This window comes from Centruroides sculpturatus, unplaced genomic scaffold (assembly GCF_000671375.1).
Source record: "Centruroides sculpturatus isolate CEXI.00-Female unplaced genomic scaffold, Cexi_2.0 scaffold798, whole genome shotgun sequence".
NCBI lineage: Eukaryota > Metazoa > Arthropoda > Arachnida > Scorpiones > Buthidae > Centruroides > Centruroides sculpturatus.
In genome coordinates, this window is record NW_019384974.1 from 73,453 (window position 1) to 85,641 (window position 12,189).

Consider the following 12,189-nt stretch of genomic DNA (forward strand, 5'->3'; position numbering starts at 1 on the left):
ATCCAGATCTTTGTACTTACGTATGTAAAGATTTTTTTTATATTGTTGTAAAGAAGCTTCTTATTGTTAATTAATATTCCCTTTTGTGTTTAAATGAATAAAAGTTACTTTAGAATAATATAAAATAATTAGATAAACTTTTAGTGTATGAATTTTTAAATTTTTTCTGTATTTNAGATACGTATGCGGCATTTAATATTAGCGTTATTACTCAAAGTTTTTAATTAAATCTATATAATTTTTAATTTGACTGAAATTTTCCACTTTGGTGTAATCTAGAACCAAAATAGTTTGTCTAAATTCTCGTAGTCTTACAAAATCTGGTAGAAACCAGATTTGTTGTAAAAATCCAAATTTTAATTTTATTCTAAAATTCAATCATTTACTTTATTCTAATTTTATAATGCCTACGTTTCTTCGATTTTAAACTTATTATTTTACACTCAAATTGAGGAACTACATCATCCAGATGCAATTAAATATCACTTGATCATTTATATCTCCAATTTATATTCATTTTTCATGATCATTGATTATATCCTTTACAGAATTTATTTTATATTTCCTTACCATTTAACTATTAAATTACATTTATATTCCTTAACTGTTTAATGTGATTTCTACTACATTCTGTCTTAACAAAATTTTGTTTTTGAACTTCGAAAATGTGATGATAAATTCTTACGTAAAATAACTTACAAAAGTTCGAAGAATTTCATTTTATTTTGAGTATATTCGAAATTAATGTTTTAATTCTAAAATAATTGCTAATTTACAGTAAATACAAGTTATAAATTTAATATTGTTTGAATATAATCTTTACATAACTGAAATCGATGTATTGTAAAAACTATAGCCTAGGTTATATCAATGAATAAGAACTAAATAAAGACTACAACAAGCAATTATTTATTGTGGCATCGTCACAATGCTGTACAGCAATTTTTAATCATATTTTTAATTTATTTAATTTGAAATATATGCTCTCCACCTCAAATTAGTACTGTAGTGTCTTACCCCTGTACATCATACTTTTCCTTTAGCAATCGAGTCGTGTCGGTCATCTATCTACCTCCTTTCAGGAGAAATTTTTGAATTGAAGTAACATGATTTCCGGTGCAAATTGGAAGTTCGTATGTACTTAATCGGGGCCTCCTACCCCTAAGGTTTCCATATCTGGTCTCGTCTTACATCTATCTAAGGCTGACCGACGAGGGACGGAACCGAATATATTCAGGATGGACCACCCTCGAAAAATTCTCGGGGTCATTCGACCAGTCTGGATTCATTCCCGTGTCTTCCATAGCGATGAGCTGACACTTCAACTGCTAGCCATATGGAAAATTCAATATTACAAATATAAAAATTTGCTTTTTTTTAAATACATGTCAAATGAAAAGAAATTAATGCTTAGCTTTTAACAAAAATGAATATAAAGACAAGAAAAATTGCTCAATTTAATATAAAAGTTGCGTTAATAATAATATAATGTATTGACATCAGCTCTATAAACGTGAATAAATAAGAACTTCGATAGATATTCCTTTCACTTACAAGAAATCTAATAATAATAAAGATTTTAAAAATCAAGTAAACACTAATAATTTATTTAATGTCTTACTTTCAGCTTCGAAAAAACCAAAAACAAAAAAAAAACTACACTAATGTTAACAAAATTCCAAAATTAAACTGATCTGAGAAAAATATTATTCATGAAACATTTCTTTAACATTAAATTAAGTGAAAATAAAATTTTTAGAACTGTTATAAAAAAGTAAAATTTAAGATTTATACATTTTGTACAGTACCATTTTTAAATAAAAAGCTTTGAAGTTTATAAATTAAATCGGATTACACCAAAAATTTCGCTATATTTACAGGTTAAGTTCAACTTTGAGTTTTCGAAATTAAAGTTTGAAAATTAGCATTAAAAAATTACAATTCTGATCACTGTTGACTTATTTAAATTTCTCGAATATAAGAAGTTTTTTTATGACGCCAATTTTAATCATTCTTTTTTTGCAAACATTATAACAATTATCTTTTAGATTTATTTTGTAAATCAAATTTAAGCAATAGTAAACTTATATCATTACAAAACTTCAAACTTATTATTTCGTTAAAAATTAAGGCCTGATATTCATCATCTCGAACCATATCTCAATTTTTTTTATTAATCTCTTTTGCTTTTTTATATACAATTATATTATTAAAGAAACAATAATTAATCTTATTTTCGGTAGCTTTTGCATATTATTTACTCTCGGAACTCCATTCATAAAGCTAAGAAGTTTCGATAATGTTGATCAACAACATGGGTTTCTCACAAAACTATTTTTTATGTGAGAAACCCATGATATTTTTATTCAAATTCTTAAAATATGAATACAACAATTTAACTGAAGCATCACGAAAGACAATGATAACAAATGTTATTATGATTGTAATGTTAATGATTAATGGCAATGGCTTAAGAATTGTACTCTGATGTAGAATATCTTTACGAAATGCCCTTCAAAAAAAAGATGTGCGATATATTTCAAAAACTAACTCAATGAATATAAAAGTACAGTATATACAGTACTTGGAGATAATATAAAAAGATTTTCTGCCAAAAGTAAACTTTTTTAGAAGATTAAATATTATATAGAGTAATTATAATATATAATAAATGTTCTTAAATTGCATATACTTATGTTATAATCATTAATGTTCTTCATTTAAAATACGTATTTTCTTATGTGTCCTGAATTTTAAAGTTTCGACAAGATCATACTAAAATTAATGTTTGTAACTGCTTTAAAAAATTAATCAAATGAATTTTATGCAATAAATACATTACATATTTATATAGTGTATTACTATTGATGTATTTAAATATTATGCTAGGTTTAAATTTTAGATTTAATCTTTTCACACAAAAATTTTAGATATTATGAACAAAATATTCGGGTTTTCTGCATGTTTTAATTAGAACAAAGTTTAATGAATAAAATAAAAATAACTGCAAGAAAAACATTAGTGTTTTCATTTTTGTTATTAGTATAATAAAACTCTGAAATAGCTGAAAATAAAATTCTGGTTAGCTTTCAATTTGCAATATATAGGCCTATCGAAAATAGAAAAAACTCATCACGAGATTTTTCAATTTAATCTAATAGCTTTTTTTGTATAAAAACAATGAGGACAATTTGCATTTTATTATTATTACTAAAATAAATTTCTGATTTTGAAACAGTAATCAATAAGTTCGCTTTACCCGTTTTAATATGAATTTGTAAAACTGGTTTCGAAATTATCTTTAAAAAATAGCTTTAAATAATGACAAAGACTGATAATTACGCTATATTCGTAAAATTATTTCTGTTAAAAAATATTTTAAGTTTATAATCAGTAATTAAAATCAAAATTGTGAGTGAATATAATTTTATTAAATATATCATACTGAATATATTGTACGTCATGAAGCACGACATCTATCAGTGAAACACCATAAATAAATACAAACATTTGTATAAAATACACAAAGAATAAGGATACACGAGTTACACTGGATACACAAAAAAAAAATGCATCATCTTGAATGTTTTCTGTACAGTAGCAATAATGAATGATATAAATTTTGCATAATGAAATTTTATGGTCTAATTGATGCTAATGCTAAACACCTACATACATACACATATATACTGTATATATGTGTGTATTTAGTATTAGATATATATGTAGTTGAAAATTTTAATTATAAATGTATATATTCTCATAAATAAGAATAAAATGCTAAGCATTAGCATCAATTAGTGAAAGTAAAATCAAAATTTACATACCTTTCTTTATTGATTTTTAATTTCACATCAATACAATTTCGATGCTTATGCTTAATTTACTTTTAACCAATTCTTAATTTAAAATAAATTTATATATTTTATTTATATCTATATTCCATTTAAAATAGATATAAATAGAATAAATACCGATAGCATAAATATTACAAATTGAGCAATTAACGGCTTTAAACATGCCTATGAATGTGTTTGGTTTAAAAAAAATGGCCAAACGATAAATATTGTACTGTTCCATACATATAAGGTGTAATCTAATATTTTTAAAATGCAAAAGAAGGCATTTTCATAAAATGTATAAATATTTCTTAAGAAATCCAACAGCAGTATTTATATAAATACAAAACCGAAATCCTCTCAAATAGATAATGCATTTGAGAGACTTTCTTTGCAGATTCAGAGAAAAGGCAAATATACAAGTTTATATATATATTGGATTATTAGCGATTATTTAAAAATATTTCTAGATCTTCTGTATCTTCTTATCCAATTTCTGATATGTTAACAGAAACTTTTAGAAAAGCTGGGTTTTATATATATATATCTTTTTTTAATATATAATTTCTGTTGTACAAAAAATCAGGGGATTAAGACGATGCCATTTGAAGTGGTCTAATTTTTAACAAAATGGTTAAGGAAATCAATAGGTAGTGGGAATATAATTGTCGAATTTTTCTCTGCTGATATTGTATTTAGAGTCTGCAAATAACGTAATTGTAAGGCAGCAGGAGATTGTGTGATAACTTCAGCCGCTTCTTTCAAAGCCCTGGCTGATTTTTGTTCTCCTTCAGCAGCAATTACCTGAACAAAAAGAAATCGATATTATATCTGTTAAACGGAAAATTGCATACAAAAATAGCGTGTTAAACGTTATATTAAAATCAACCTTGGCTCTGGCTTCTCGTGCAGCTTCTGCTTCGGCTGCCATTGCGCGTTGCAGCTGGACAGGCAATCTTACATCCTTACTACAAGAAAAAAAAGGGTGTATAATGTTCTACTTATTACAGTTAGAAATAAATTCTAAAATTGTATATTCACATTTCTACACGTTCGACTTTTATTCCCCAAACGTCGGTACATTCGTCTAATACGCTCTGGAAATGACAATCGATAATTGTAGCCATAATAAATAAACGATATGTTACGTAAACATATTCCTCACCTGCATCGAAGTTGCAATTGTTTCTCTGTCTGAAAGAATTTCATGCAGATTTTTCGTGCCTAACATATTTCTTAATGTTGTTTGTGCTAGCAATCGAGTGCTGTGATGAGCATTTTCCACATTAGCCACAGATATGACCGCATTTTGCACATGATAGTAAACCACTGCATCTACAGAAACTGTCACCGAATCTTTCGTTAGAACCTATAATAATATCGAAATGATAGTCTTATTTATATGCTTAGAAATAGAAACAGAGTATGTTCCAATCGATATGGCTTTACCTCTTGTGGTGGCACGTCAAAGGTTAAAGTTCGCAGATCAACCTTTGTGTAGTTTTCTATACAGGGTAATATGAAAAATATGCCTGGTCCTTTTGATCCTCCGTGTAGAAGTCGTCCCAGTCGAAAGATAACAGCTCTTTCGTATTCTTGCACAACCTGAAAGTAAGAATTTATAAGACTTAGTTTAAGATGTTAGTTTTATTTTAGTGAATTTGCCTAAAGCTTGCTTACTTTTATACAGAAGAAAAGCGAAAATGGGAATGTTACGATAACAATAGCAGTGGACAAAACAGTCAGAATCCATCCACAGAATCCTAGACCGTTATCTTTACTATCGGCTAAAAATGGATTAAAAAAATAATTAATCTGACTTCAACCAAGTAAAAATAATAGTATCGCTTTAAAATAATATAACTGCTGAAAACTTGGAGATAAAAGTTAAAAATTTCTTTCGGTCGATGAACTCTACAGATTGTGCTAAATATAACTTAAAATTATATCCACCCTTGTTCGTCAGTGAGCTTCGATTTTCTCGGGCAAATCCATTCTAAAAATATTCTTAAATGTTTCATTCTAATCAATAACATATATATTACAATTGAAACAATTCTTAATTATATAACGTTACGAACTGTTTTCTTTTCAGTATTTGTAAAGTATGAATATTTCATAACAGTGAAAAAAAACTATAATCGATATTAATGAAAAGTCAAATTAATACGATAGGAATTCTGCGAAAAAACGTTATACAGATTAAGTAGAATTATCGCAAGAGCAACGACATTATAATTTCTATAGAAACAATATACTTTTAAACGTTTTTCTACAGATTAAATGATGTTCTTTGTATAGAATTGCAATTTATTCTAAAACTACTCAATTTCTGCATAGAAAATTGATGTTAAGCTCTATAATGGAGCAATGTTTTGATTAAAACAAATTCATTATTATTTAGTTTCTAAATAATACTTATACCTAGGCAAAAATATAAAACGAGGAAGCATAAATGACAAATATTTTGATGAAAAATTGTTGCTTGCATAATGTATGTTGATAAAATTCATTAACAATTTAATTATATTCGAGTAAAACCAATATTACGTTTTCAATGTTTCTTAATTTGACCCATCGAGATTATTTCATTATTAAAGAAAACTAAAGAGGTTTAAAAATATAAAATATTATTCGGAAACCTTTTACATTAAAAAATAATAATTCTCAGAATATCTGTTTCGATGAAGAAACTAATTATTCGCAAAAATTTATATTATAAGGATAAACTATAGCTCTTTCATTGCTGCCTAAAAATAGAGCGAACATTATTATTAACAAAGGGAAAAAAACTGCATCTGAGTGTGTTCTAATTATTTAAAATAATACAGACAATTAGAAAAACGTGATTTCGTTAAGAATTTGTAGCTTACCGTTAGCGTACATGTTAAAGATGTGCACTGAAAAGAAGACGAAAGAGCTTTGAGCCTGAACCACCGCCTCAATATCATAAAAAAAAAGAAAAAAAATTCTTTCAACGTTTCCTAGTTACAAACATAAACAGATCACGCAATAAATTTTGTACAAGAGTATTACGAGAAATGAATTTAAACATTATTGAAAAATATTTTTGGTATATTCATATTGTTATACTTCACAATACCTTCTTTATAATCATTATTCGGTCTGTTTTTCTAAATATAATAAACCATAACACTAAATATAAAATAAACCAGTTGTACAGCAAATGTTTCATTATTGACAAATCAACAAGTTTATAGAAATTAAAAAAAAATAATAATAATAATAACATATTTCTTATTCTGCAAATAAAATGAAATATTTTACTTTTATGAAAATTTTCTTTTCATAAAAGTAAAACTAAAAAAACTTAATATTAAATCATGGAATTAATGTCAAAGTTAGATGAAGTATTATAAATTTTTAATATTAGTTAAAAAACTGGAAAATCTAAAACCAAATGGAATTAGTTGTTATTTTATAGTGAATCTGTAAAATTTACAAATGTTCTCTTTCGTTTTAAGAACTTTATATTTGTAAGTTCGATAGAGAAAAATATGAATAAAATATTTCTGTTAAATATCCAGAAATTTTAAAATTAGTTTTTTTATTCTTTTGGATTAAAAAATCAACTAGTTAAATAGAAGGCTTCAGATGTTGTGAACGAAGTCATGTAATGGCTTAACTAGTTCATTTTATATTTTCTCAAAAGAGAATTCAATTGATATTTATTATACAGTAAAGTACATAAAAGTACGATAAAAATTGTTACGTATGAAACGTAATATTTACTCTAATAATTTATTTTAACATAATTTTTATTTCATTTTATTAGCATTAATATTTTTACAGCAATATTCAGGACAATATTTATTAAATAAATGTACACAGAGAAATACATACATAAATTACAGAGAATTAGCTATACATAAGCAAAAAACTTAATTTAAATTATTAAATATCATATATTAATATCATATAGTACGTAGAAATCATTCATCGTTTCATAGTTAACAAATAATTTCTGTGCCCTTTACTAAAAGCGAAGAATTTAATACATTTGTAACTTTTAAAAGTCAGTAGCTTAAACAAGATAAAGTTTTTTTTTTTTTTTAACGAGAAGACAATCGTAGAATAAAATATTAAAATTTGTGTTAAAATAAAAATGCGAATTTTTAAATTCATACAATTTTTTATCCATTTTCGAAGATAAAATAAAACAAAAAACCTTTCATTTTATTTTTTTACTAAGTTTGAAAATTTAAAATCAATTTACAAAATTAAGAAGCAAAATTCTAACATTAATTCTAAGAATTTAGAATTAGAAACATTTATTGAAAAGTTTACCATTCTAAAACTGTACGAATTTTTCATAATAAGAGAGAAATATTTAATTTTTTCTTTAAACTGTAGGTAAACAACAAATATTAAATGTATAAATTATGATTTGTTTTATATAAAATCTTCATATTTATAGTACAAATTTGTTTAGTTTATTTATAAATTATATGTATAAATTATCAAGTTTTTTAATGTAATAGTTAGGATTCTGAATTGCAAAGAAGTATGATAATTAGAATATATTCAATTAAAACTAACACATTTACAGATATTAAATATTCTTTTTTGTTTTTTAGATATTTACTTCGTTCTTACTTTATTTTTATTAAAATACAGAATAACTGTTTATTTTTCATATAAAGTATACGGTTTCTGTTTAAAAAAGCAATCTTATATTATTTTATTAATAAAAATATGAATTAAAACCAGAAATATCATTACTAAAAGAAATCGAATTCTTTGCAAACTTTTCGAAATTTTAAAAATGTCAATGCATCTAAAATTTATTTTATAAAAAGAACTTTTATACTGCTTAAGGCTATTCTGAATTTTCTTTTTAATTCTAAAAAGTTGAACGACATTATTAAAAAAAAAAAGTTTTAAATTTTTTCGTGATATTATTTTAATTTTAAAATAAAATTAACTTTTAAATAAGTGTTATTACTAATAAAAATTTATTTAATAAAACAAATATTAAATTAAATTTTTTTAAAAATTAATAAACAGAATTTTTTTTAATCCTTTAAAATGGATTTTCGTAATTACGATATTCTATTAAATTTATTCACAGTATTTTACATTTAGAACGATCTTACCGAGAAAAATTTCATCTCTATTTAACTCAATTTTCTGAGAAATTTAAAATCTAATTTGATAAAATTCTTTGGATAATACCCTGTGATAACGGAAAAGCTCTATTTCCATTTTGTTAGATTTCGACAATTTCATTCTGTTTTTCAAATTTATTTATTCAACAACTAAATGGAGAAGAATAAGAATAGAATTTATTCAGATTTTTTTCCCGAGAAAATATTTATATTAAAAATAAAATTTAGAATATTCTTAAATATATTTCTTTCTAACTTGTATACATTTATATTATTCTTTGTTTTTCAAATGTAACCTAATTTTGATTATAATTCTGTTTGTTTTCTTACAGTTTAAAAATATTAGAAATTATATATTTATACATAAGTAAATTTTTACAATTATATTAATAATAAATAAACACAGAAATTTGAATTTAATAACGATTTTTACTTGATCTATTAAGTTAACACCCTAAAATTATACATAAATTAGAAAATCCCACTGTTTAAAACATTCTTTCTGTAATTAAAAAATATATATATTAAAATTTCTTTTAAAAATTATAGACTTTATTTGAAGTTTATCGAAAAAGCTATTAATTAAGAAAATCAATTCGTACAGATATAAATGTAAATTTTGTCTAAATTAATAATCCGTTATATTTTTCTCCTAAATTATATACGCTTACACATAAACAAGGTTCTTGTTAGCATATTAAACTAAACTCAACGTATATTATAGATTATTCTTTCGTGTTTTCGAAACACGAATAGTATGACACAAAAATACCTTCCAAATACGCATTCGAATACTACATTATAACGTTAATTTTATAAATAAATCGTTTTAATTTATAACGAGTGGCCTAGATAAAAATGTTTACCATAAACATTTTTCGAAACTTTTAAATTATTAAAATTCCGCAAAATTTTTTATGTCAAAGTAACCAGTATTTACATTCCATCCGAAATTGTACAAAAGTCGTTTAAACTTTAATAAATTAAGATGTATAGCCTAAATGTTACAAAAATAAGCATCATTAGAAAGCTTTTTCAATGACGAGGTGTTTATGCAGTGTACAATTATTCTGAAATTTCGACATAATGACAATTACATACAGTATATTGTTCAAAAACCCTGTGAATGCATTTATCAGCTGCTGTTCACTGGATTGTATTTGTAACCCTAGGTATAATATTAAAAAATTATGAGATTGATACCCAGACAACTATTTTGACGTGAACAAAACGTATCGAAACAATTTTCTATGCATTTCACAAAATAAAATCCAGTGGCATTAGATCGGGAGACAAGAGGACCTCGTATTTAGTCACAATAATTCATCTCTGAGAATTCACGGAATTTACTCACACACACAAAAATTCTTATTTTAACTTTCAAATAATGCTTATTGTATCTTAAGATATTAACATTTAAAATTGTACCACTATATTTGGGACTTACATATACATTAACAAGTATAAATTCGATCGTTACATCTAAAATTAAATATTAGATGTATATGCTAATGTTCCTAAATTAAGGATAGAAACTTAAAATTTTACAAATTAAACCAACATTTTCAACAAGCAATTTACCTCCATATTTTAATACTATATTAAACTTGTCGGTACACAGAGATTCATTATTTCCTTCCTGTACTAAATCCATATACTTTTATAATTTCAGCACTTACTTATCTTTGTATCAAAATATCCTTTGTAGTGTAATTTTACAAAGTTAAAAACATTTACTTGCATAAGTCTTAAATATAAAAATCAAATAATTTTCTGATAGTAGTCAAATGCATTTGTTCTAGTATAAATTATTCAACTTCATTATAATTCTTTGTAAATGTTATTCTTAATAATAACGGACTTTAGGAAAGTTTTAAACTTTATAAAAGCATCATTATCAGAATTAATTTTCAATTAATCTTTGTCAATAATGATTCTAGATTAAGTTTAGAATCAAAATATGAATAAAACAGGTGAAAGTAAAATATTCGACATTTCAGGAATTAAAAACAATAGGTCTGCATTTCAAGAGAATGCAATTTATATGCAAATATCCATCGAGGAAATGATGGAGATATTCCTGAAACAGATTCTATTAGGTTTCGAAAATCGAAAATTAACGAATTATTTTAATAAATTCATAAAAATATGTAATAAAAAAATTCTATGTAATTCCATAAACACAANTAAAAAATGATTTAAATTTAAAATTAAGTTCAAATATCTATATACAGAGAGGATAAAATCAAAATGAAATCCGTGGAAAATGTTTTAAAGAATAAAATGCATCTTCAAATAATAAATGAAGCTGAACGTCATCCAAAAACTCGCATGAATGGAGGAGAGTATGCCATTCATGCTGTTAAAAATTTGTAAAAATATGTAAATATGGCTTGAGATTGTATATTAATATACCGTGAATATTTTAATTCGATTATTATTTTGCGATTACTTTATTTACATAATTCGTGCGTGTCAAACTTAAAAGATAAAAATATATTTTATCGAATTATTTATGCTGAATAACAATTTATCTTGGTGTATAATGCGCATGAATAATGCAAAAAAACAAAAAGGAATATATGCACTCGACAAATTTATCCGTTTATGTGTAATATTTAAAAGCTTGTGTAATAAATATCAACATTTTAAATATTATTTAATATTTATATAGAAAAAATTAACGGTAATCAAGCTGAATAATTTTCTTTTAGTGAAAATTGATGTCAGAGTTCACGCATGACCTCATATTCAAATTATCTTCATTTTTAAGTAAAGGTGACGTCATTCTCTTTATAATTTTAAGTGCCAAGACTTTAAGCAAGGCATTTGTATAGTCAAAGAAAGAACATTTTAGCAAAATAAAGTTCCTTTTTATATTTTATTTATTTATTTATTTATTTCATTTTAAAGTGGTAAACATATATTTATATTAACAAAAATATTATATTGACATGAGTAAGAAAATGTTTTATTTCTAACAATTATTATCATTTAAATATATAGACTATATATTTAAATTTAACTATTTTAGGGTCTAAAGCATTAAAAGAATTTGTTAATAACTAACTTGCCTGTAAAGTTTTTAAGAGATTTTTTCCCTTTTTTTTCTAAGCTGACAAAAGATAAAAACAAACTTTTTGTGATGTAAACAATTGAACTATACACTGTAATTTTTTGTGTCAAGTTTTTCTTAGAAGTTGCTCTTTGGTAAACATAAC

General features: G+C 24.4%; 1 protein-coding gene across 1 annotated transcript in view; it reads right to left on the bottom strand.

Annotated features, from left to right (window-relative positions):
• Positions 1–3,415: 3,415 nt before the first annotated feature.
• LOC111632652 (stomatin-2-like) overlaps positions 3,416–12,189 on the bottom strand; it is a 52,375-nt gene continuing 43,601 nt past the window's right edge. Inside the window, exons 2-7 of the mRNA XM_023377147.1 lie at positions 5,520–5,626; positions 5,289–5,444; positions 5,005–5,208; positions 4,881–4,936; positions 4,729–4,807; positions 3,416–4,643 (exon numbers count right to left, since the gene is read on the bottom strand). Coding sequence (XP_023232915.1) covers positions 4,455–4,643; positions 4,729–4,807; positions 4,881–4,936; positions 5,005–5,208; positions 5,289–5,444; positions 5,520–5,626 — 791 coding nt within the window. The 3' untranslated portion in view covers positions 3,416–4,454. The remainder of the gene's footprint in view (positions 4,644–4,728; positions 4,808–4,880; positions 4,937–5,004; positions 5,209–5,288; positions 5,445–5,519; positions 5,627–12,189) is intronic.